Source organism: Macaca fascicularis, chromosome 4 (genome assembly GCF_037993035.2).
Source record: "Macaca fascicularis isolate 582-1 chromosome 4, T2T-MFA8v1.1".
Taxonomy (NCBI): domain Eukaryota; kingdom Metazoa; phylum Chordata; class Mammalia; order Primates; family Cercopithecidae; genus Macaca; species Macaca fascicularis.
The window spans coordinates 124,552,669-124,579,075 of NC_088378.1; the positions used below are offsets into that span (position 1 = coordinate 124,552,669).

Here is a 26,407-nt window from a genome sequence, read left to right on the forward strand (position 1 = left end):
GGTTTAGGCCAACATGGCACTAAAGGTCTTCAGCATACAATTAGAAGCTCAGATATTGATGGGAATATTGTTCACTCTAAAAAAGATGTTTTTATTAGAATTTACTTACTCTTTCATGAAAACATAGATGCTTCCTCTTTTCCGATTGTGAGAACAATATACCTGACTAGCTTTCCCTTTTCTTTAACTGTTAGGAAGTTCTGTCCCTAGAGATAAGTTTCAAATTTATGAAACAATAATTTCAGGGATTATTATTTGCATTACTTTTCTTAATTGACTCTTTAGTTTTATAGTTTCCTTTTTTATAGTTTATATAGAGCTTTTATAATGATTTTAAAATTGTTATTCTCACACTATTTTATTTTGTGTATTAACATTGTAAGCCAGCTCAAGTCATTTGTAAAATGTGGAATGCTTAAAGGAAACAAAAGAAAATTAATACATTAATTGAATTCAGAGATATCTTTTGCTTTCTTTTCAGTGGCATTTTTGAGAATTAACATATTATTATCCCCTTCATTATTCCATTAACAGAATGAAAAATTGCTAATTTAGATGTGGTTGTTAGTTGCTCATTACCTTGACCAAAAGTAATTTACGAGCCAATGTGGCACATAACAATCTTGACCTTTCATAGTTTTCAAACTGGATGACTCCTTGGAAAGAAAACAAATCTTTACTAAAGAAGTTAATAGGGTTTCACACTAGGTTTTCTAAGGACAAAGAACACACCGAAAGCATTCACCTCAGCATCCACCCTGTTGCTGTGTTTTGCCACAGCTCCTTTGGTGGTACCCCACGCAGGAGTCTGAGGTGGTTTTACCCGGGAAAGTAGCTAGTTGATTCTTTAGCCTTAAATGGAAAAGTTGGAAAAGGAAAAACAATATCTACTCTTATTTCTGCTCCACAGGAATTACCCACCTGTCCTCATTGGAATTATGCATGAAGGCCTGCATTCCTTCAGCTTTATAGGGTATGACCCAGTGTGTTCAGAGGCTGGACGGGAAGATTTGATGGAGTAGCATTTTGTAGCAAACCGATCTAGGGCAAAAGTGTTCCACATTCCCCTAGAGCTTTTCTCTCCCATTTCCCTTCTGTGATTTCAGACACCCATCTATGTTTGCTGGGAGAATCATTAAGTCTTGAGCTCTGCGCTCCTTCCTCTTACCAGACCTAATAGTGACTTTAAGGTGGAGGGGAAGTTAGCAGAAAAGTATATTGTTTCCGTCTTGAAGGGGGCGTGTCCCAGGCTTGTCTACCTGCACAGACAGTAATGTGTGCCAGGAACTGCTGATGGATCAGTGAGCCTGTGTTCACGCCAGTGAGCTGCTGTTGCTCAGATACTAATACTTTCTTTCCAAACAGCATAAGAAGTAATTGAGTCACAAGTACACTGAAGGAAGGGCACCCTCGAGCTGTGGCGTGAAGAGAGAAATCACCAGGTAAGCCCAATAACTGTACTTTGATTACTAAGAACGTGTATTACTATGACCAATACTCCCTGTTAGTCTGAGATTATTTTTTCTGTCCTTGAAAAAAAAATTCTGATTTCAATATCTCATTTCCCAAAGATAGTTAATTAAGGGAACAGAGCTGAAAAAGCAATGAGCAGAAACAACAGATTTCGATCCACTTACTAACTATAATGAGGTGATTAGCTGAGGCTCAAGCTCCAGATTATCTGACTCAAAGCACACTCTTCCCTCTGTGATAACGCAGGACCCCCATTCTTCTGATGTGCCAGGGAGGTAGATTGACTAGAATAAAACGGGCTCCACCAAAGATACTTGCTAAAGTATCAGTCATATGGTTTTCACTAATTCATAATACATTAACCATAGCAATCTCTTAAAATAAAATCGCACTTGAGAGAATTAAGCTTATTTTTCCTTTAGGGTGAATTAGTTTAAGCTTTGCCTGAATCCATATGTACCCAGAAAGTACTTCTCAATTTAACTCCTTTCCAGGACTCCAAAAAACCCTAGAATTGACTAATTATTTCTCCTGCTACTTCCCCAAGTAAATATAAAATGACACACTGTATTTTCTTAGCAGCTGCCTTGAAAATATAGAATTTTTCTTTTCTCTTTTCTTTGTTTTCATGAAAAATCCATTTATGTAAACCTGATAGCCTATGTAATATGCCATGCCAGAGACTACATGAAGGAAAGATACTGAAGGAGGAATAGAAAGAAGGTCAAGGTGGGAGAGCCGTGGAGAAGTGATGACCTTGACTTTTTCGTGCTGAGATCCATTAAGCTCAACTTGATAATAGCATTCATGGGCTGGAGATTACAAACAGAGGCGAGAATAACAAAAAATAAACAAAAGTACATTCTTTAATATGTTAGAATATTAACACAAGCCTTTTATTATGTTCTGTTTTCATTAAGAAAACACCACTCATTATCTAACCATAACCCAAATTGACAAGTGTTCTAATAATGGTCCCATAATACTTTATTCAACCATTGACAAGTAGTAAAACACTGAGCAAATTACTTAGTTGTCTTGTCCTGGTTATTTCATTTGTAAAGTGGTGCCAATAAGCATTAAGATTGGAAATAGGAGTGTATGCCTGTGGAGTCTGACAAGCTCAACTTGCAAACTCACCTTTTGTGCATAACCCTAAGCTGACATGAATTATTGATGGATGCCTCGTATGTCTTGCTTCTCCAAAAGGAGAGTAAATTTCTTAAAAAGCAGGGACAGTGTCCCCATAACAGGGTCTGTCTGTTGCTGGGCTGAGGGCAAGGAAAGCACCATACTTTCACAACAATGTACTTTCTGATGTCTTTCATTACACAACTAAAGGAATGCAAACATCTTCTTTAAAAAAGTAAATGAACACATTCATTCAAATTAGGATATAAGTAAATGATTTTAGTGCTTTGGCTGAAAGTAAAGTAAAAACTGGAAGAAGCAAGAGGGTACTGGATATCTGAGGGCATTAGCAGTGGTAGGGGTGTACGTCACAAGGGTGCACAACTCAGAAAGTGGGGGAGTGGCATCCCCAGAACAAGTGTCACTGAATTCACAATTTTGCTTAAGGCCACCCTTATGAAACTGTGTTGTGTAACCTACCTAATCTAAATGTTTACATTTTGTAAGTTTCAAAATATTTTGCCTAGTTTTATTTTATTTTATTTTATTTTTTGTGACGGAGTCTCGCTCTGTTGCCCAGGCAGTGGCGCGATCTCGGCTCACTGCAAGCTCCGCCTCCCGGGTTCACGCCATTCTCCTGCCTCAGCCTCCTGAGTAGCTGGGACTACAGGTGCTCGCCACCACGCCCGGCTAATTTTTTGTATTTTTAGTAGAGACGGGGTTTCACCGTGTTAGCCAGGATGGTCTCGATCTCCTGATCTCCTGACCTCGTGATCCTCCCACCTCGGTCTCTCAGAGTGCAGGGATTACAGGCGTGACCCACTGCGCCCAGCCGCCTGGCTTTCTTTAGTTTTTTGGCAGGGAACACCTATAGCTTGTAGAGAAGGGGAAACGCTGTTGCCAAATACCTATGTCTTGGGATTTTCCTAAATTGTGTTTGTCTTAGCAGAGTAGTGCTCACAAGATTTCAAGGTCTTCAGAGTTCTTGACTGGATAGATACACGGTTTTATTTTATTTAATTATCTATTTATTTATTTATTTTTGAGACAGAGTCTCACTCTGTTGCCCAGGCTGGAGTGCAGTGGCCCAATCCCAGCTCACCGCAACCTCTGCATCCCAGGTTCTAGCAATTCTCCTGTCTCAGTCTCCTGAGTAGCTGGGATTACAGACACCTGCCACTACACCTGGCTAATTTTTGTGTTTTTAGTAGAGAAAGAGTTTCACCATGTTGGCCAGGCTCTTCTCAAACTCTTGACTTCAAGTGATCCACCAGCCTTGGCCTCCCAAAGTGCTGGGATTATAGGCGTGAGCCACCACGCCCAGAGACACATGGTTTTAATAGATGTGAAAACAGTTTAGAATCTTGGAGGGATAGTACTAAAGGTCTATAGCATCGTGATCTGAAACATACCCTCTTCCATGCACAGCTGGGTTCAAACCTTGATAAACTCACCCCGTAGTACACAAAACCACTAAGGCAGGGAAGCCTTCTTATCACATCCCCTCCCCAATAAGCCACAGATAATCTCATAGAGGCTTCTGGTCAGTGGCTGATGGAAACTGGGATCTGACATGTTGAGAATGAAAATTCATAGGAATTAATAATAGAAGTGGAAAATGCCCTAGCATTTCAGAGAGTTAAAATACATTTCCTATGTGCACTCAGTTGAAAAAATAAAATGCAGAGATGAATAGCAATGAGGTATGCAGTCCTAAAACTGCAAACTCTAGTTAACGTTTTATTGATGAGCGTTATCAGATCCTCATGGTGTCTTCTTGGTCTCAGTGCAAATGTCAGTTTTTGATCTCCAGAGGTCCACAAATCTAAAGACTTTAAAGTCCTTAAGATAATTTTCTTATTCTTTTTTTCTTTCTCAGAAGACAAAACTTTAAAACCTGATAAGAGTTTTTTTACTTTTTTGAGATAAGCAGATATTTATTATACGTTTGTGAAGTTGGGACAGCCTGTCATAATATAACAGATTCACACCTGCAAAGTTCTGGGTAAAGAGAATTTGTGTTAAGCAGGTTATATTTTCTGTAAGCACCTTTCACACTTGTGTTTGTACTGCATGCAGCCTGACTCTACTTGGAGACTTCCCTATGCTTAATCTCTTAAAGAATCAAGCTAATTATTTCTGATAAGACACTTAATGATATATTTCTTAGGCATATCATACTCTTTTATGTTGTTGACCAAGGTATCAATTAAACAGGTAATTGGTAAAAGATGTAGATATGGTATAATTAAAAAAATATATTTAGGTCAGAATTTTATAGAAAAAGGTGGGCCTCATTAAACAAGCTTACAGCTCGATAGGGGGAATAAATTATAGTGTTCTATACCACTGCAGAATGATTATAGTTAACAATAATATATAGTTTCAAATAACTAGAAGGAGAATATTCAATGTTCCCAACACAAAGAAAGATAAATGTTTGAGATGATGGATATGCTAATTACCCTGATCTGATCACTATATATTATATATATCAAAACATCACTAGGTACGCTATAAATGTGTACAATTATTATTTGTCAATTAAAAATAAAATTTAAAATAAATAAGTAGATAAAATTGATAAAGAATTATCAAGGTGGTCTAGATAAAAAATGGTTTCACTGGGAAATACAGTTGATAAAATTGGCTATTCACTTGGAGGAAATGAAAGGAAATCTGAAAACCTAAATAAATTCCAGAAGGATTGAAGATTTACTTATTTCATCCCAAAACCTAAATTAACTTAAGAAAGATTGAAGATTTAAGTGTATTAGAAATAATTTAAAGAACGAACGAAGTGTTAGACTAAAATGTAGAAAAATGTTTTCCAACCTTTTTATAGAAAACACATTCTTTGGCCGGACACGGTGGTTCACGCCTGTAATCCCAGCACTTCTGGAGGCTGAGGCGGGCCGATCGTCTGAGGTCAGGAGTTCGAGACCAACCTGGCCAACATGGTGAAACCCTGTCTCTACTAAAAATACAAAAATCAGCTGGGCATGGTGACATGCACCTGTAGTCCCAGCTACTCCGGAGACTGAGGCAGGAGAATCGCTTGAACCCGGGAGGCAGAGGTTGCTGTGAGCCGAGATTGCACCACTGCACTCCAGCCTAGGTGACAGGGCGTGACTCTGTCTCAAAACACAAACAAGCAAACAAAACCACACATTCTTCACACAACCCCAAGGTTAAAATCCATAATGGGGCTGGGTGTGGTGGCTCATACCTGAAATCTCAACACTTTGAGAGGTTGAGGAAGAAGGATCACTTGAGTCCAGGAATTCAAGACCAGTGTGAACAATATGTCGAGACCTCGTCTCTGCAAAAAAATAAATGAAAAAATAATTAGCTGGGTGTGGTGGTGTGTGCCTATAGTCCCAGCCACTCAGGAGGCTGAGACAAGAGGATCATTTGAGCCCAGGATGGGGCTGCAGTGAGCTATGATCATGGCACTGCACTCCAGCCTGGGCAGCAAAGCGAGACCCTGTCTCTAAATATAGCTAAAAGTAAAATTGAATAAGTAAAATCCATAATGGAAAAGATTGACAGATGTGATTTCATGAATATTTTAATCTTTTGTGCAGAAGAAAATAATGCAAAAGGTTTAAAGATGGACTACAAACCATGAGCAAATACCTATAATAAGTGACAAAGACAAAAGAGTTCCTAAAACACAATTTTTAAGAAAAAGATGAACATTCCAATAGATAAACTTAGGAAAATGATTTAAGAAGTCAAGCTGGAAAAAAAAACAAATGGCCAGTAAATCTCTGAAAAAATGCTTAAACTTACTGATAATCAAACACAGGAAAATTAAAATAATAAGGCAAAAATTTTGCCTATCTGTTTGGCAACATTAAAAAGATATTGTGGACAGAGTGATGAAACAGGCATTTCTGCAGCTTACCAGTGAGTTGTAAATGGGTACAAGTTAGGAGGGCAATTTGACCATGTCTATACAATCTCAAAATATATAAACCTTTGTAAGCAGCACTTTCCTTTTAACTTAGAAAAGTTAAAAGTTCAATCCTGGTTTACCTGGAATTCAGATGCGTGGAAGGAAGCTTAATAGAAGGGAAGTTCGAGGGCAGACTGTGGGAGTTCAAAACTGCAACGATCTTGAGTTTGCTTTTCATTCTGTATGGTGTAGAATCTGGATGGTTTCTGAGGATGAATTGATGTGATATTTTCAGGATAGGTGGAATGCCAGTCAACTGGTTCTATTTCTAGAAGAATCATCTGGGGAATATGATTTTAAAAGTTATTTTTACTTTTTAAGAAAATCACGATGAAAATACTATTCATATGTAAAGGGAAATGTAAAGAATTAGGGGGTTTTGGTAGGTTTGAAACAATGAAGATTTATCAGTGTAAGCATGGAATGAGAAGTAGGAGAAGTGTGTTTTACTCTTATTTAAAATAGATCACCCAAGAAGGGTTTGTAACATCTTTAATTTGACCATTCGTATATGAAGATCCCACAGAGCCTGTTCTGCAGGGGTTTTCCAGCAGGCCTGATCATTTGTGTTTCCATCCTTGGACACCTGACTCTCCTTAGACACTGAGGACAATCATGTTTATCAGGAAGATAGCTTGTTTTTTCTTGTGTAATGTCAACGTTTATTTTAGCGTGGGGGGTACCTTTTTGTTATATGGGTAGTAGATTGTGTAATGTTGAGGTTTGGGGTACAAATGATCCTGTCACCAGGTAGTGAGCATAGTACCCAATACATAGCTGTTTTTTGTTTGTTTTGTTTTGTTTTTGAGACAGGTTCTCCCTCTGTCTCCCGCGCTGGAGTGCAGTGGTACGATCTTGGCTCCCTGCAACCTCCGCCTCCAGGGCTCAGGTGACTTTCCCACCTCAGCCTCCCAAGTAGCTGAGACCACAGGTGCGCACCAACATGCCCGGCTAATTTTTGTATTTTTAGTAGAGACAGGGTTTCACCATGTTGCCCAGGCTGGTCTCGAACTCCTGAGCTCAAGCAATGTACCAGCCTCTGCTTTCCAAATTGCTGGGATTACAGGCCTGAGCCATCGTGCCCAGCCCAATAGGTAGCTTTTCAGCCCTTTCCCCCTCTCCCTCTCTCTCTGCTCTAGGAGTCCCCAGTGTTGATTGTTTCCATCTTTATGTTCATGTGTGCTTAGCTGCCACTTGTAAGTGAGAACATGCAAATTAGCTCAGGAACAGGAAGACAGCTTTGAAATGTATGTTCTTTTTTTCTGAAAAAAAAAAAAGAATTGTTTGTAAGGAACTCAGGTGGAGATCAAATTAACAATCATGATTTTATTAAAATCATGCCCCAAGCAACAAAAACTAACTGGCTCATGGTCGGAGGGAAATACTTGATTCTTTGGGCTGAGAAATTTAGGGAAATAGTTAACAAATTCTTTTTATTTAGAATTTAAACGTCACATTTTCATTTTCTGCAATTGTGAAATGAAAATAAATTCCACTTAACTTACACAAGTGCCCAAATAATCAAATCAAAACATATTGAAAAGCACTTTGTAAATTAGAAGGAATTATTTTATTTCTTTTTTATGAGGTAGCTATCACCTCTCTGGAGTTCTGTTCAGGTACTTCTTAATTTTTAAAAGCAAACAATGCAAGAAGCTCAAATTATCTGGTCTTTCCTTTCTTTAAATGAAGTTGAGTAGAGGAGATGAGAAATAAGCCCTACCTAGGAATTCCAAGGAAGCCTGGGTCCTGTTACTAAGCTGAAATCTTGGCTAGAAGAAAGAGCTTGGCACCTTTTGCAGAATGCCGTTAATCATCTTTTAAGGGCTTGGCGGTCACTCCTGCTATACTGAACCACAAACGGCTGGTGAGCATCTTCAGTTACAAGGGATTGGAATAGAGCCAACCCATGAGGCTCGCAGCTAAGCCTTTTACAGTGAAAATGAGCTGGACTGGTCTTCTGTGGGAAACGAACCCTACTAGAATGCCAGAAGGCATATTGAGCAATGAGCTAAAAACAACAAATCATCCTGAGTGAAGCTCTTCTCAGATGCAAAGTGCAGACTAAATAGAAAAACAGAATCCTTGTTAGGAAGGAGCAGACAGCTGTGCTAGGCTGCAGGCACCAGCAGCAGGAGAAATACTCTTGAGCTGAATGACGTTCTAATTAGTGGCAAAGGAAACACAAACTTATAAGCACATATCTCAATTCTGGGATGGGAAAGGATCAGATTTGGAGGTAGGGTCACAAACTGGACTCCGAAGGCACAACCAATCAATGAAACATAGGACAGTTAAAATAGGGACCCTGGAACAGAGATTCTCGGTAACCCAGAAGTTCGCAGAAGTGGGTCTGGATTGTGGCTTTCAGAGTTTCTCTTGAGGCATGGAGCTACCATGCATGATAGGCGGGCATGACTATATTGTTAACAGCCAGTACATGGCACAATGCCTGGGAAATGGGAGGCTGTCAGTATACAGTATACGGTAGTTGAACAAATGCAAGTTTAGCAGATTGGTGAAGTGTCCTGGGGAAGGAGTGACTGAGCCAAGAAATTCTTTTTGTCCCCACCAGACTTATAATTCCAGAATTCTTAAAAATTATACCTCTGTTCTGAACCCAATAATTAAATTCTTAGTAGGTTCTTAGCTCATCTCAAAAGATGTTCAAGAATTTAATAACCAGTTTGAGGAGAAAACAAGAATAAAGATGAGTAGGAATCGGTGATCTTTCCAGGCTTTGGTTTGGTGACTGCCGATGTTGATAAAAGAATAATTACATAAGTAATCTACAAATGGAAGGCGGGGAATGGGTATGTAATAATGAAACCTGAATGTGAATAGATCTGAGCTCACTTTATTTTCCCCCTTACTGTAAAGAAGAAACCGAATCCACAGAGTTTTAACTTTCCCAAATCCTCACGGAAGAGGTACAAACACGAGGTTAGGGTGTAATTCATTCAGACCTCTTCCTGCTGTGTTGATAAACAGGAATGTGCTAAAACATGCTAAAATATAAAACATGTTTACAATTTTACTGTGCACACATGTATAGAGACCTCCCCTGAGATTTTAAATGACTTTAAATTACTGTCCTTCCAGAGGAAGTTCGTCTTGTTCATATAACTTACCAAACCTTCAAACATTTTTCCAAAGATGGAAGTGGCTATCTTTTCTGTCCCTTCTCAGCTGTCTTCTCCTCTATCTCTGTCCAGTTACAGAAACACAAAGAAGCTTTTCTCAAAGGCAAGTGGCCTAACAGTTCCTAGAAAAGATAGATGCTAATGAATATGTTATCAAAAACTGGTAAAATGAGAGGTGAAACAAAACCAAGGTTTTACAGGTCATCTGCCTAACTCTTTTTGAGTCATGATTTCTTTTAGATCTTATGTGGAGACCTGCTCTTTCCATCAATGTGTGTGTGCACATAGGCGCACGTGAGGCCAAGATGGACAGGAAGGAGACAGCTCTACTGGGAATTCTATTTATAAAGAAAAAAACATAATCCCATAAATATTGATGCCAGAGAAACAGCGCAGAGTTCAACTGTGCCTAAGATTAGATTGTTGCCAAGAATGCTGGAAAGTGTAGGTGTGAGCAGTTTCAACTAAGCCCGCTGTTGATAAGGAGACAGCTGTTGGCATAAATAAATGATATTTGGAGTCCATAAGTATATAACTGAAAGAATAGGGAGACAACAGCCAGCCCTCTCCAAAGGCATAATAGCAAGTTCTAATGATTGTTCCCTGAAGGACAGGGAATGAACTCACTGAATGAATTCAAGGAAGTGCAGGGTCAGGGGGCGTCCCACCATGGTCAAGCCTTCCCATCGCTGGCCCCAGCAGCCACAGCACAAGGTGCAATGGAAACATGTCATACTCTAATGACAACAACAGCTCCTCATCGGTGGCAAGAACATAAGGATTCTGAGAATTTCTAAATAATCAGGACCATTCCAGCTTGGAAGGGAAGTGATGAAAATACCATGGGGTTAATGTTTAACAAAGGCGAAGTTCAGTGGGATTTATGAGGACCTCGTACACACACAAAGCAATCTCTGACATCCTTGCTGCTGTGGACCCTCCTTTGAGTCAGATAATTCAATTACTGTAAAAATGTACTTTTATTGCTTCAAAGCTGGGATCTCTCCATTTCCAGAGTGGCGGGAATCAGTTAAACCAAGTGCACTTTTTTAAAAAAATAAGTTAATTTGACTCAGAATTGAAGTCAAATTCTGGCACAATCCAGCAAGTAACTATACAAGCTGATGGTAAGGTTGAAATACTAGGCACCACTCTGGGTACTTGCAAATTACTCATTCAATTCTCCTAAGAGCCCGTGAATTAAATACTATTTTCCCCATATTCTTGATGAGTAACCAAAGTATAGAAAACTTAAGACAATTCCAAAGGGCATCCAGTTGATAAATGTCAAAGCTGGGAACGGGACCCTGGCTAGCGCAGCTACAGAGCCCATTTTGACCCATGTGCCTGGAGATTTCATTTTTTTCCCACCTTTGACTAGTTGTCAAATACAGGATGTCCAGTTAAATTTGAATTTCAGATAAGAAACAAATAATTTTAGACAACAAATAATGTTGCAAATATTGCACAGGGCCATACTTCACTAAAACACTTCATTGTTTATTTGAAATTCAAAATTTTGAGGGTATCTTGTGTTTTTACTTCCTAAACCTTACAACTGTATCCCAGAGGGAGCTATATGCACCAAGGAAGCAAAGAAAACAATTTTGATTCACTTGAGCTTTGGTTTCAAATCCCAGAGTAGAACTCCTATCACAGGACTAGACTAGGTAGAGAAATCTTTATTTTTTATTTTATTTTTATTGTTTTAAGGATGGAGGGTAGCAGAGTGGAGGCCTCAGGCGCCACAACCTCTCCCTCTGCCACTTCTCCCTGGATAAATCGTTTTTCCTATTACTTAAAACAGTCTAGAATAACAGCTCTCAAACCTGCCTGGATGTGAGCATTGCTTGTCTAGCTTTAATAATACACACGGGCTAGTCTGGCATGGTGGCTCATGCCTGTAGTCCCTCTTTGGAGGCTGAGGTGGGAGAATTGCTTAAGCCCAGGAGTTTAAGATCAGCTTGGACAATATAGTGAAACCTTGTCACTACAAAAAAATTAAAAGAATTAGCCTGTAGTCTCAGCTATTAGGGAGGCTGAGGTGGGAGGATCACTTGTGCCCAGGAGGTCAAGGCTGCAGTGAACCATGACTACATCATTGCACTTCCAGCCTGGGTGACAGAGCAAGAACATGTCTCCATAATCATAATTATAATTATAATATACAGAGCTGGGCCTGACCTGTCCAAGATTTAGTAGGTTTAGGGTGAGATGGGGACACCCACATTTTCTAATGAGCTCCTAAATGTTTTCTCCTTACCTTCTCTTCCCTCCCCTCCTCACTGGTCTGAAACTCTGACTCTAAGTTAGAGTTTACCATCTGTAGCAAGTCCAAGGATGCCAGAGTATATCTCTAGGGTGGGAGAAGAGGGAATAAAGAGGTGGGGTCTATGAGAGAGGGCTTTTCCACAATGCCCAGAGCTGTCTTCAGGCCTTCTCAAGCTGGCTCTACAGCCTCAGGCCTGGACTACATGTATGAGAAAGATTTTTCAGAGTGGGATGAGGAGGTGAGAGAGAGAGAGAGAAACAGAGAGAGAGTGAGCCTGAGAGCCGTATGCAGGCCAGATCTCCCATTTGGAAGCAGGCTCTGGCACAAAGAGGCAAAACGGATTACACCGCAGGCACCAAGACTGTTATCCCATTTGAAAGCTCCAGCCCTATAAACTGTGACCGAAATAGTTCCCGGGAATTCAAATTAAAAAATCCTTCCCTAGAAGTGAAGAAAAAGTGGCCGGGCATAATGGCTCACGCCTGTAATCCCAGCATTTTGGGAGGCGGAGGCAGGCAGATCACTTGAGGTCAGGAGTTTGAGACCAGCCTGACCAACATAGTGAAACCCCATCTCGACTAAAAATACAAAAATTGGCCAGGCATTGTGATGGGCACCTGTAATCCCAGCTACTCGTGAGGCTGAGGCAGGAGAATCGCTTGAACCTGGAAGGTGAAGGTTGCAGTGAGCCACTGCACTCCAGCCTGGGCGACAGAGTGAGACTCCATCTCAAAAAAAAAAGTGAAGAAAAAGTGGAAAAGGGGCTGGAAGGGGCACAACCCCCCTCTGCTATGTGACTGTGCTTCATGAGGGTATTGCAAAATCAGTTTAGTAGAATATAACAATTTACTAATAAAAATGAAATAAATAAAATAAAAACAAGTAGAAAACATCCAAGGTACACACACACACAAATATTCATGTTATAACATATCTTTCTTTCTATGGGATCCTGTCAAGAAACTTTGTAAAACACTGCTCTGGAGACAAATATTCATCACTTTTAGAAAGCAGAAAGCACAGGCAGGAAGGAATAGAACTCAGCAGACAAGCTGTGGGGAAACAAGACCCTAAAGAATACTCTAGAGCTCAGGCTGCTGCCAAAGAATTTTAAAGCAAAAAGATTTACAAGGAGTCTTTGGTAAACAGGAAGGTGGCGCATAAGAGGACCATTCATCCAAAAGGAGAAGGTAAATTCAAAAGCTGTACGTGTCACATTGCCTGTTTTTCATGCTGCCCCAGAAAGCCCTAGAAAAGGTCTCTGCTGAAACATTGGCCACCTCTTTGGTAGTTCTTCCCTGTCTCTAATGCCTTTTCTCTGCTTTTGAGATCAGAGGGCAGTGTGGGGTGGCACTGGAGAGATGGCAGCATTTGTATGAAGTTTAAGCATACCCAGGAAGCAAGGTAAGGGCTGGATGGAGAGCCCAACTTTGTGTACTCCGGACTGCTAAGCAAGGACACTTATTCCAGGGGAGGACTTTTGAGTTCGGGAGTCAAACTTTTTCATCTTCTCCTGTGAGATGTAAAAGAAACATTGAGAGGCCAGAAGAAGGTATTCCTTTAAGTTCTATCAATGCCGTGCAGTAAAACTTAGCGGTGATGTAAGCGTCCTGTGTTGAGCTACCCAATACGGTAGCTCCTAGCCACATGTGGCCCCTGAGCACTGGAAATGTGGTCAACGTGATTGAGCAACTGAATTTTAAATTTAATTTAATTTTAACTGTCATTCGTATTTAGATAGCCGCACATGGCTAGTGGCTACTGTATTAGACAGAACAATTCTAACATTTTGTGATTTTTTTTGATGCAAAATAACCTGGGTGTAAGTGACTAATCTTGTGACCAGGTCCATGAGTTTTATCTAAATTATTTGAGATAATCATAAACTCAAGGACATCTTTTAGCTGATTATATCTACTATGAAAAAGGAAATTTGCTGGATTGATTCATTATTATTTATATGCTTAAACACTCAAATTGTATCCTGGTATTAATGGTTTAAAGAGTCTTTGGTTATTTTAATGTTTTTCTTTCCTGAAAGGAAAAGGAAACTTCAGTGAAATATAAAAGACTGGTGTTAAATACACCTAGTTGCAATGTTAAGCAAGTCATGATTTAAAAAACAGCCTGTGTTTAGTCAGATACCATCACCTGGAAGAGAGTTCTAGAGCAGTTTTCTAGTAAGTCTGTAAAGGTGGAAATTTACTACGTCTGCTATGGGAGCAGAAGTCATGATGTCACAGGTTCCGTGAAGTGGAAACACAATCAAATACCCAGGGGCTCGGATCAGCTCAGCGAGGCCCTACCACTGTGTGCATTTTTACATTTTGGCTTGAATTTCTTGTTTTTATGCCTCTACCTTACCTGATACCCTGCTTGTTTAGTCACAGACTATGCACCCGACTGCTGCTGCTCAGTCCAGGGAAAATGAAAGTTGGAGTGCTGTGGCTCATTTCTTTCTTCACCTTCACTGATGGCCACGGTGGCTTCCTGGGGGTAAGTTGGTGCTATATCTCATATCTCTTCTCAACTATCTCTCCTCTCTCCTTCTGGCACTTTTAGAACCCCTCACTCTTTAGGGGACTGCAACTGCATAATTTAATGTACTTGAGATCCGAAGTCCTGAGTTCTCGTTTCAACATGACCAACATTCATTGTGTGGCCTTGGATAAGTAAGTCATTTCATCTCTTCGGAGTTTAGATGATCAAACTGCAAAAGAAGGATCTTTGATTAAACTATCTTAGAGATCTTTTCCAGTTCAACATATTCTCTACTATGGCTTCTTGGATGCAGAAAAGTCACATAGATGGACGTTAGCAATCCTTTGACACTCTCTTCCCTATCTACACTCGCTTTCGTGATGCTTTCATCTAGGATCATGGTTTTAATATTCTCTACGTACTGATGACTCCCAGCTGTATAGCTCTATCTCAGACCTCTCCCCTGTCCACACTCACATGTCCATTACCTGTGTGTTATTTCCAGCTGGGCACCCAGTGGACCTCCAAACTTCATTTGTCCAAAATCGAACCCACTCCTTCTTGCCTGTCTCAGCAGGTGGTATCACTATCTTTCCAGCCACGTAGGCAAAAAAACTTAAGAATCATGCTTGACTCTTCTCACATTCCATATCTAAACCACTGACATTACTTTTTAAGCTTTACCTTTAAAATATATCCAGAACTCAAAAACTTCTCACTACTTCCGTGGCTGCTACCTTGATCCACACCTTCATTGTCTTTCACCTGCATAATTTCAACCACCCCTGAAATACACTCATTGCTTCTGTGCTCAGCTGTTCTTAGCAGGGCTTCAGGACTGAGCCTGCTACAAAGTAAGTTACAGCATGTCTTTCCCCTGTTCAGAGCTCCCCAGTGGTTTCTCATCTCACTCGAGGAAAAGATAAAACCCTTTCCGTGGCCTATAAAGGCCTGTACAACCTGCCTCCCCAGACACCCTCTGACCCCACCTCCTGTGCCTCTCCTCTCTCTCTCCTCTCTCCGCGGCTCTCATATCCTCATTCTGCCTTTACCTGCCAGGCATACTCTTACCCTTCAGGTGTTTGCTCAAAAGTTGCTCCAGTGAGGCCTTCCCTGACCGCCTCTCCACCATCCCTGGCTTGGGTTTTAGATTCATGATTTTAATTCATCTGGGAAACTCAGCGAGGCCTTATGAAGCACAACTCTTCAAAGTCTCACCATAACTATCTGTTTTCTTTTTAACAGAGAAATGATGGCATCAAAACAAAAAGAGAACTCACTGTGAATAAGAGAAAACATCTAGGTGAGGCTCTGTCAGACAGCATGGTGCAGTGGATTTTGGTGTCAAGGGACCAGGGTTCTAATCCCAGCAGTGCCTTTGACTCGTTGTATGATCCTAGGCATATTATTAAACATCCAAATATGTACAAGGAGAATGACAGTAATTCCTATGAGCAGGACATTTGTGAAGATTAAATAATATCATCAGAGCATAGCGTCTTACATCAGACCTGGCAAGTAGCTGTTCACACACGCCCTTTTCTTCTGTGCCTTGATTCTAACAATGTAATTAATGGCCATAGTTCCAGTCTAGAAATGAGTTGTGTTCTGAAATTTAGTTTGTGGATCTGATGTTTCTAGTGTTGAACACATTTCCTCATAGAAACAGTGATGCACATGTGGTTGTTAGGTTCCTGGATCAGTCCACAATAGCTTTCCTATCATGCAATGAATCTGCCATACAGCAATCTGCTAATAGTACCGTAGCACCTATCACCATGCAAGGCTACACTTCTTTGGGAAAATGAAATCAAAATTTCAACTTGTAATGACATGAATACAATTTTCCTGACAGTAAAAATAACAATAAAAATATAGCAACTATTATTGGGATGTTACTATGTGGCAGGACTATTTGAAGTGCATTAGATGAATTAAACCCTCACACTGACCCTCTGAGTTAGGTACAGTGGTCATCTTTATTTTACAGATAGTGAAACTAAGGCACAGAACTAGGGGCAGGGACCAGGATTCAAATCCAGTCAATCTGGCTCCAGAACCAGTGCCATTAACCCCTGACGATGTGAGCAAGGCCACCCATTTCCCTGTTCCCCACTCCTCACCTGCTTGGACAGTAGGAATGGGACTCACGTCAGCTCCCACCACTCAGAGAGGACTTTCAATGCCTGGGGAAGAGGCTCCAGTCTGTAAGGAGATGGGAGAGTAAGAGATGGGACTGGGGTGCAATGGTGTGGGATGTCCGGTCTTTCACAGGTGAGCTTTGGGGGACCTTGAAGCCCCTGGGAATTCCATGCCAAGTTTTATGTGAATGGACTTAAGTGAATTTTGGATGGGAGAAGACTCATAGGATTCCCCTCCTTTCCCTTTCAAAATCAGTTAATGGCTTCTCCATGGGGAAAGAAAAGGTGCTGTCCAGAAATGATGAGCTGGAGGTGAGGGTGCATCAAGCCTCAAGGGAAAGTTTAGTTTTGTTTTGCTTTTGGATTTCATATAAATACCCAAACTCAGCTAACAAATGGAATATTTTCACAGGAGAAGAAAGGGCTCTTCGTAAGTATGAGAGTGAGGGGTCTTATATTGGAGATACTTCAGGGAGATCAGAGCTGGGGGCAGGGGAGGGAAGGTTGACTTGGATTTCCTCACCTCTTCCCCCTTCAGTCTCAACACCTGAAGCTTGACTGTGGGTGCGCTGTGAGGAACTGTGTAACATTGAGAGAGTGATTCTGGGGAGGGACAGGCAGCACCGGGGCAGCTGGCCTGGCAGAAGTAAGAGGACAGACGTATATTCGGCATGTGTGGGAGCCATCGGCTTGTGTTTATCCTGGGTATTCATTTTTAGTCCATGTTTGGATGAGAGGAACTCAAGAACAAGCAGCGTGATAGAGTCCCTGATCTTCAGGCTGAATTTGATGATTGTTTCTCAGTCACTTCCTCAGTAATATTTTCCCCATGGACAGAAAAAAAGGTTTCTGACTCTCTTTCTCTCTTTAGGCCCAGTCCAAGAATATGAGCTGCTGCTTCAGGTGACCTATAGAGATTCCAAGGAGAAAAGAGATTTGAGGAATTTTCTGAAGCTCTTGAAGCCTCCATTATTATGGTCACACGGGCTCACGATTATCAGAGCAAAGGCTACCACGTGTAAGTGGCTCTCAGTGACTGGATATGTAAATGGAGAAGGCGGGTGTATCACTCAGGGTTATGCTATCAGGATGGGTTATGCTGTGGAAACAATCATCCCTACAATCTATGTGATTTAAAAGAATAAATGCTTTATTTCTTCTTCATGCTACGTGTCCATTGCAGATTGGCAGAGGGCTGTTTCTGTTGCCACCAGTACGCAGAGTGATGTATCAGACCCTATCTCATATGTACCCAACCATGCTAAGTCAAAAATAAATGAAACACTGGAGAGTTTTCCATAGGCAATTAAATTCTCTGACTCAGAAGTGACCACAGTAATTCTACCCACAACTTATTGGTTAGAACTGGCTCCGTGGCTCCACTTAACTTCAGGGGACTAGGATATGCAATCCTGTGTACCTGGAAGATGGCAAGAAATATTTGGCAAACAGCACTAATAAGCACAAAGGTGGGGTTCAGAGAAGTTAAATTATTGATCTAAAGCAGTGATTCTTAAAGCGTGGTGGTCCCCAGGCTAGCAGTAGCAGCAGCAGCAGCATTAGGGAACTTAACAGAAATGCAAATTCTTCATTCATCTTGACTTAGAGGATCAGAAACTCCAGGGTGAGATCTTCCAGGTGATTCTGTTGTGCAATAAAGCTTGAGAACCATTCACTGCACACTGTGCATATTTTCACAAAGGTATCCGGTGACTTTGCCCTGCTTTTTGATCTACTGAAAAAAAAATGACTTCGGTGGGAATTTCAGGTGTGATAGAAGGGGGTAGGCATAGAAGATTGCTACTAGAGAAACTTTTCATCATGACTTTCCCCGAAAATGTTTCTCTGCCTTTGTCATCTTGCTTATAAGGCCTACCTGGGAGTGGTGGCAGGTGGATGGAAAGGAGTCTCCAATGAGATGGTGGTCAAATACCCTCTAGAATCCTTTAAATATCTCTCCTATTACAAATGTCCTCTTCTGCTTCTCTCTTCCATTGCAGTGGCTATGTATGGAGCATACATCCTTCTTTTGCATGCTAATCCCAGCCATTGTAGCTTTATGTTTGTTAGCTTTCCGATACTAACCTCAGAATTTATTGAGTTGGACATTTCCTTACCTTAAATATATTGCCATCCTGGCTTCATCCTTCTGGCTTTTGGTGAGAAATATTACCATTATGTTACTTTTAATGGCAAAAAATTGCTATTACTTTTGCACCAATCAAATCCTTGGTCCAGATTCCATGTCAGCGCTAAGGATCAGAAATCACTACTCAGGGCTGGGTGCAGCAGCTCACGCCTGTAATCCCAGCATTTTCGGAGGCCAAGGCAGGCAGATCACTTGAGCTCAGGAGTTCAAGACCAGCTGGCCAACATGACGAAATACTGTCTCTACTAAAAATACAAAAATTAGCCAGGGGTGGTGGTGCATGTCTGTAATCCCAGCTACTCAGGAGACTGAGGCACAAGAATCACTTGAACCCAGGAGGCAGAGTTTGCAGTGAGCTGAGATCATGCCACTGTATTCTAACCTGGGCAACAAACCAAAACAAAACTCATAGAAGATGTGGGAAGTTAATCTGAAAAATAAACATATAAAAAATAAAATCACTACTCAGCTGTAGTCAGTTTATAAACCACAATCCAGGAGACTGAGTTCTATTTTTTTGTGCAGCCTGCAACAACCTGAATGGGGTCCTGCAGTGTACCTGTGAAGACGGCTACACCTGGTTTCCTCCCTCATGCCTCGATCCCCAGAACTGCTACCTTCACACGGCTGGAGCACTCCCAAGCTGTGAATGTCATCTCAACAATCTCAGCCAGAGTGTCAATTTCTGTGAGAGAACAAGTAAGCAACAAAGAATGCTCGGGCTGGGTCTTCTCCCACCCCAACATGCAACAGAGAAGGGACTCTGGCTCATCGTCTTGCTAGTCACTGTTTGTTTACAGGGAGATTGAGGGACAGTGATTATATATTATGTTGGGCCTGGCTGGACACAGTTAGAGTTTTCATAGTACAGAAGATCCAGAAACACATGTGACGGTCACTTCAACCTTGAGGTCCATCCAGCTCAGCTCTGCAATCATATGATTCTATTGAGATTGAGGGAGAGTTGCTAAAATTCCAAAATGAGGAACTGCTTGAGTAAGCAACATTTGTCTTCCTACTCTCTTTTCACCTCTTTTGCCAACATCAATTTCAAGAAAAGGGAAGTCTAGAGATGTGAATGCAGGGAGGAACACACAGTGAATCATTCCATTAAAAGAAATGCTGTCAATTGTCAACAAATATGTGTACTGAATGCCTTGTTAAAACAAAACAAAAGCTGAAAGTCTAGCTTAGGAAACCAGTGGTAGCTGAGGGAGCTATGGCTAACTTAGGTTTCTGTTCAATGAAAGATGAGATTAGCCAAATGACACAGACTCCAGGGCATGAAAGACTTTAAAAAGCTCCTGCAATGATTACTTCAGTTAACTGGAAGCCCCAGATATTGGTGGAATTGAGCAAAGAGTGAGCCTGAAATAGCTCAGCTTAATTGGGAATACTGGCTCTCCTAGTATGAAGAAGAATTTCTCTTGCTGTCTATGAATTAAGAGACTCATTGGAGAGGCCAGGCTGTAATACAAGAAAGAAAATAATGTCATTTCTTCAACAAATGTTGATGAAAGCCTATGTTTTGAAAGATGGGCACAGCAGCTTACACCTGTAATCCTAGCACCTTGGAAGGTTAAGGCAGGCTGATTGCTTGAACTCAGGAAGAGTTCGAGACCAGCTTGGGCAACATGGCGAAAATGTATCTCTGCAAAAAATACAAAAATTAGCTGGGTGTGGTGGTGTGTGCCTGTAGTACCAGCTACTTGGGGGGCTGAGGGAAGAGGATTGCTTGAACCCAGGAGGTTGAGGCTGCAGTGAGCCAAGATCGTGCCACTGCACTCTAGCCTGGGTGACAAAAGTGAGGCCCTGTCTCAAAAAGAAAGAAAGAAAGAGAGAGAGAGAGAGAGAGAGAAAGACAGAAAGAAAGAAAGAAAGAAAGAAAGAAAGAGAGAGAGAGAGAGAAAGACAGAAAGAAAGAAAGAAAGAAAGAGAGAGAGAGAGACAGAAAGAAAGAAAGAAAGAAAGAAAGAAAGAAAGAAAGAAAGAAAGAAAGAAAGAAAGAAAGAAAGAAAGAAAGAAAGAAAGAAAGAAAGAAAGAAACAAGGAAGGAAGGAAGGAAAGAAGAGAAGGGAAGGGAAGGGGAGGGGAAGGAAGGGGAGGGGAGGGGAGGGGAGAGAAGGGAAGGGAAGGGAAGGGAAGGGAAGGGAAGGGAAGGGAAGGGAAGGGAAGGGAAGGGAAGGGAAGGGAAGGGAAGGGAAGGGAAGGGAAGGGAAGGGAAGAAAAGATGGTCCATGTCTAATCCGTCTTTGAAAGATACCAAGCTGGATCAGACAGGGATGACACTTATGAGGAGCTTCCCACAGTACTGTGGAGATGTGCATAGATGAGACGTACACAAATCAATGTTTAGGAATATGTAAGAGGCTGGGAGGGAGATAGGGATAAAGTACTGTAAGAATTTATAGGAGAGAAAGACTCTGCATCTGAGGATTAGAGAAGACCTTTGTGGAAGAGATGACATTTGATTAGGTCCTGAATGAAGGATAAATGGGATTTGTCCACATAGAGAATTGTCCCAGTGCAGAGAAGTACTGGCAATGGGTAGGTAAGGAAGGTGTTGGAGTTAGCAAGTAGTGCTGCTGTTAGTGTCGTCTTTTAATTTTTAATAGGGACAATGCTTAAGCTTATTGCCTAGATGAAGACACATTTCAGTGTTCAGTGAATGCTTTCGTTAGTGACACATGAGAGGCCACGCATTTACCTAGTTTTAAGGTTGCCTTGACTACCAGTACTTCCCTATTAACTGTTCCAAATCTGCAATTGAAAACTCTGGTTTTATGTATGCATCCTGTGTTATTTTAGGTGAATATTTCTTATGAAAAAAATTTGAAACATCACTGTTGAATAGATGACTCCAAATTGTACTTCTATAATTGTATGCTACTAATAAAATCAAGTTAGAAATATATTATATCTATAAACTTATTTTTATTTCCTACAGAGATTTGGGGCACTTTCAAAATTAATGAAAGATTTACAAATGACCTTTTGAATTCATCTTCTGCTATATACTCCAAATATGCAACTGGAATTGAAATTCAAGTAAGCTCTTTCTACTCATTATATAAGGAATTGTTTGCTACGCTCAAGTTCAAATGTTTTCAATTCAGCATGTATATTTAATATATATTCTTAATTATTCATTTTCAGTGAGCTATTACAGAGCAGTTATTTGCTCTGCCCACAGTTGAAATTCTCTGAGCATCTTCTTTCTAGGAAAGTTTAGCAGCTGACTTCTTTGCACTTTTGCTGTGTTCAGTTTTGCTCACTTATTTGAGTAATATACTAAGACTTCTTGATTATTTTCTCTCTTTATTTTTTATAAAAAATTTTTATGGGCTGGGTGCAGTGGCTCACACCTGTAATCCCAGTATTTTGGGAGGCTGAGGTAGGCAGATCACTTGAGGTCAGGAGTTCGAGACCAGCTGGCCAGCATGGTGAAACCCAATCTCTACCAAAAAATACAAAAATTAGCAGGGCATGTGACATACACCTGTAATCCCAGATACTCAGGTGATGAGGCACAAGAATCGCTTGAATCCGGGAGGTGAAGTTTGTAGTTAGCTGAGATTGTGCCATTGCACTCCAGCCTGGGTAACAGAGTGAGACTCCACCTCAAAAAAAAAAAAAAAAAAAAAAAAAAAAAAATTCGTGATGTAAGCTCAACTGTCAGCATTTGGGATTTATTCTATAAAGAAAACTCTGTTGTTAGAGAGTGAAGAGAGTTAATAAGCAAAACTCTCAATTTTATAATAAAGTCACATAAAAACTAGATCAGTGTCCCTCCACCTAGGATGCTGGCTCAGGTGTAGCTCTAACTGAAGACCCGAGCAAATACTTAATAGATGGATTCAGTCTAAGTACCTGTAAAAATTAATAGCCAAGGAAAAATGGATTTTGGGTAAATTTATTCTATGATCTGGCATCAAATTCATCTCCTATTCTAAGCAGTTGGTTATTCACAATATATTAGCAATCTCAAACGTACATTTTATACATGTATATGTATGGATATGTGTGTGTGTGTATACATTCACAACTGTTATTTTAACTGTATTTGTATGACATGCAATTATTTCCCACTGTATCTCTTTTCGTTACTCCTTTGCTACTGTTGATTTATTTATTGTCTGTTTCAACTTTTTGCTCAAATGTCTTTCTGAAGTATGGGAAGAAGAATTAACACATTGCTCTTTGTTCTCTTTCTAAGCTTAAAAAAGCATACAAAAGAATTCAAGGTTTTGAGTCTGTTCAGGTCACCCAATTTCGGTAAGTAACACAATGGTCTTAGAAGGGCATCTAAGAATTGGGGGCCAGTTCTGCAGAAGGCAGAGAGCTGTTTTTAGATGACCCTGACAGAAAACAGGACAGCATTCATCTTTATAGTAGGATTTTTACTAAGTGAAGAAGGATCTGTAATGCTTTAAAAAGTCTGAAGAGGAAAGCCTGGATTCTTACTTACATGAGTTTAGGACCTTAAATTTTTTTTTGACAGTTTCACTCTGTAAAAATTAAAATTAATTTTTAATTTAAAAATTTAAAATTTAATTAAAATTTTTAAATTAAATTAATTTAATCACCCAGGCTGGAGTGCAATGGTGCAATCTAGGCTCACTGTAACCCTGCAACCTCTGCCTACGGGGTTCAAGAGATTATCCTGCCTCAACCTCCCAAGTAGCTGGGATTACAGGCACCCACCACGACATCCAGCTAACTTTTTTGTATTTTTAGTAGAGACAGGGTTTCACCATGTTGGCCATGCTGGTCTCAAACCCCTGACCTCAGGTGATCTGCCTGCCTCGGCCCCCAAAGTGCTGGGATTTCAGGCATGAGCCTCCACATCTGGCCTAGGACCTTAAATATTGAAAAGCATTCTCAAAACTGTGGATCAGTGAGTAGAAGTACAAAACAATAGTAGTAGGGCAGAAACTTGGAAGAAGGCAGGAGATCATGGTGCTCGTCCATGGGAAAAAGTGAGGGTTGGGGATAAGGGTTGTGGGTTGTCGAAGGGTGGATTTTCTCCTTCAGCAACCACAGGAGATATGATGCCTCATAATTTGGAGCCAGAAGTGGGGCTTTGGGCGAAATATCTTTGCACAGACATCATGTATACATCATAGTTCAAAACCCAGTAGTCATTGTTTACAGCAAATAAAGAAATATTTAGTAAATTATCTTTTTGTTTATGCCTTAATTCCAAAAGTTGTTTAGTTAGTTATCTACGTGTACATTAATTACCAACTATTAATAGTCTGTCTGCTTGTTAGAGAAAGTGGCTTAGAGGTCAGAGAACTTGACTTGTTATATTTTTTTCACAGTTAACTTAAAAACACCCATAGGAAATTTTCTTTTTCTTTTCTTTTCTTTTTTCTTTTTTTTTTTTTTTTTTTTTTTGAGATGGAGTCTCGCTCTGTCACCCAGGCTTGAGTGCAGTGGCACGTTCTCGGCTCACTGCAACCTCCACCTCCCAGGTTCACGCCATCCTCCTGCCTCAGCCTCCCGAGTAGCTGGGACTACAGGTGCCCACCACCACGCCTGGCTAATTTTTTTGTATTTTTAGTAGAGACAGGTTTCACCATGTTAGCCAGGATGGTCTTGATCTCCTGACCTCATGATCTGCCTGCCTTGGCTTCCCAAAGTGCTGGGATTACAGGTGTGAGCCACTGCGTCCGGCCAACCCATAGAAAATTTTCAACAGCATTTGCTATAAACACATTGTCCTGGGCATTGTCCTTTTAAGTCATACATGTATAGTTTTCTTTAAAATTCAATACTAGCAAAAACACTGCTTCTTTTTTTATATTGAAATTTATATAGTTAATCATACTTTCAATATTCATATTTTTCTTTTCTGTTATCCTTGTTTTCTATCTATACTTCTACTTTATATTCTATCATGTATATCTTATAAGCTGTCTGCAATAATTTGTAGACAAAATCACAGTAAAAGTAGGCACAAGTCTATAAACTACAACTTTTGAGGTTTTACTTTTGTTTTGTTTCATTTTGTTTTAATATGGGGTCTCACTCTGTTGTCCATGCTGGAGTGGAGTGGTACGATCTCAGTTCACTGCAGCCTTGACCACCTGGGTTCAAGCAATTCCACCTATGCCTCCCTGGTAGCTAGGACCACAGGCATGTGCCACCATGCTTGGCTAATTAGTTGAGGTCTTGCTACGTTGCTCAGGCTGGTCTTAAACTCCTGGGCTCTAGCGATCTTCCTACCTCAGCTTCCCATAATACTGGGATTACATGCATGAGACACCAAGCCCAGTCTAAAGTTTTACGTTTTGCATATATGATTTAAAATAAATGTCTTTTTAAAAAATTCTTTTGAAAAATAAAGAAGGTTTTCACCATGTTGACCTGGCTGGTCTCAAACTTCTGGCCTCAAATGATCCACCCACCTTGGCCTCCCAAAATGCTGGAATTACAGGCATGAGTCACCATGCCCAGATTAAAATAAATCTTAATCTCTCATTGTATTTACTTATCTGTCAAACAGGACAGTTATACACCTGTGGAACCTGGTTTAACTTCATTAAATCAAATCAGTAATAAGCAGGAAAATACTTCGTAATCAATAGAAGGGACATATCGATGCAAAGGTATTGCGACCATCATTACACAAAAGGGTGTCTGCACTTATTTATACATTGTGAGCAGAAGTTCAATGTAGTACGAATTTGAGCTGCAGAGCTTCTGATCAATTAGTAATGAATAATTTTCTGACCCAACTTCTCATAGGGCCTCAGTTCTCTTATCTATAAAATGGGAATGGTACACTGCTTATCTTGTGATTTATTATTGCAGGATTGACTTAATATATGTGATCTCGTGCTTTCATGGTTTCAAACACATCTGTATGCTGATAGATTCTAAATTTATTACTTGAGCTTGGGCACTCCCCTGAACTCTAGACCCAAATATCCAACTGCCTACTTGAAAATCTCCACTTGGTTTTCCAGCTGGCATGTCAAATGTCACATGTTCAAACTGGGAATCCTCTGACTCTCCCCTTCCTAACCTACAACTTATTTTTCCCACTGTCTTCCCTACTTCCATTACAGCAATGCTATTCTTCCACTTGCAGAGACCCAATCCTTGGAGCCATCCTGTGCTATAATTTCTTTTATTGAGGTATAACTTGCACACAGTTATGTGCTCAAGCTTTGGGTACAACTCGAGCAGCTTTGACAAAAGCTTGTGCAAGTCCCTTCCTATCAAGATGGAGCATTCTCACAACCCCAAAAGTTTAGTCTATTCCAGAACTTCACGTAAATAGAATAATCCAGTTTTTTTTTTTTTTTTTTCGTGTTTGGTTTCTTTCACTCAGCATAATGTCATTGAGATTCATCCTCATTTTTCTATCAGTGGTTCCTTCCTTCTTGTAGCCCAGTAGTACTCCATTGTAAGAATATACAAAAACTTGTTTTTCCATTCCTTGGAATTATTGACTAATTTCTTTCTTTCATACCCCAAATCTTCTCCATTAGTAAGTTCTATGGCTCTAGCTCCAAATAAAACCTGAATTTGACCACATGCACAGCTACCCAACTAGTTCAAGCCACCCCCAGCTCTTTCCTAACTGGGTTCCCTGTTCCTTGCTGGCTTCCCTTCCATCTGTTTTCTACACAGCAGCCCTTATGG

At 40.5% G+C, this 26,407-nt stretch overlaps 1 protein-coding gene across 3 annotated transcripts in view; it reads left to right on the top strand.

The window, feature by feature from the left end:
- Positions 1-1,282: 1,282 nt before the first annotated feature.
- Positions 1,283-26,407, top strand: part of ADGRF1 (adhesion G protein-coupled receptor F1) — a 42,435-nt gene continuing 17,310 nt past the window's right edge. Inside the window, exons 1-8 of one of the 3 annotated variants that reach the window (XM_065543934.2) lie at positions 1,376-1,442; positions 5,450-5,532; positions 14,365-14,476; positions 15,707-15,764; positions 17,474-17,620; positions 19,277-19,450; positions 21,699-21,799; positions 22,968-23,026. In XM_065543934.2, coding sequence (XP_065400006.1) covers positions 14,408-14,476; positions 15,707-15,764; positions 17,474-17,620; positions 19,277-19,450; positions 21,699-21,799; positions 22,968-23,026 — 608 coding nt within the window. In that variant the 5' untranslated portion in view covers positions 1,376-1,442; positions 5,450-5,532; positions 14,365-14,407. Of the gene's footprint in view, positions 1,443-5,449; positions 5,533-14,364; positions 14,477-15,706; positions 15,765-17,473; positions 17,621-19,276; positions 19,451-21,698; positions 21,800-22,967; positions 23,027-26,407 lie in introns of all 3 variants that reach the window. The other 2 variants (XM_015449336.3, XM_074039046.1) reach the window with 2 other exon arrangements.